This window comes from Aptenodytes forsteri, unplaced genomic scaffold (genome assembly GCF_000699145.1).
Source record: "Aptenodytes forsteri isolate BGI_AS27 unplaced genomic scaffold, ASM69914v1 Scaffold634, whole genome shotgun sequence".
NCBI lineage: Eukaryota > Metazoa > Chordata > Aves > Sphenisciformes > Spheniscidae > Aptenodytes > Aptenodytes forsteri.
In genome coordinates this window covers 54,761-55,151 of record NW_008793943.1, presented here as the reverse complement: position 1 = coordinate 55,151, position 391 = coordinate 54,761, and the positions used below count along the sequence as shown (strand labels likewise).

Sequence of the window (391 nt, the reverse complement as noted above, 5' to 3'; positions counted from 1 at the left end):
AGAATCCGGTCGTTATTCGCCTTAACGAGTTAAACGATAATTAAGGGGGGGTCGGGGTTTGTTTTTCCTTTTCACGGCGAACCCCAAAATCCCGCCGGGCGGCTCACGTTTGCCGATGATCCGGTTGAGGATGGTCTGAAGCTCCGTGACGCTGATCTCCATGTCCTACGGGAGGGAAAAGACGGACGGGGGTGTTCTCCGGCAGCCCCGCGCCACCCGCCGCCGGTGCCGCCGTCGGCCGGCACCCCCCCCCCTTACCGCCCCCGCCAGCTGCTTGAAGAGCTTCTTGTGTCGTCGATCGATTTGGCTTTCGGAGAGCACTTTCTGAGGGAAAAAACGGCCGGTTCGGTAAAAAGGCGACGCCTCGGCAGCCTCCGGGGCTGGCCACCAC

General features: G+C 61.6%; 1 protein-coding gene across 1 annotated transcript in view; it reads right to left on the bottom strand.

The window, feature by feature from the left end:
- Nucleotides 1-21: 21 nt before the first annotated feature.
- The window catches only part of CAPN1 (calpain 1), a 34,690-nt gene continuing 34,320 nt past the window's right edge, over nt 22-391 (bottom strand). The window contains exons 14-15 of the mRNA XM_009274003.2: nt 259-324; nt 22-165 (exon numbers count right to left, since the gene is read on the bottom strand). Of these exons, the coding sequence (XP_009272278.2) occupies nt 22-165; nt 259-324 (210 nt within the window). The remainder of the gene's footprint in view (nt 166-258; nt 325-391) is intronic.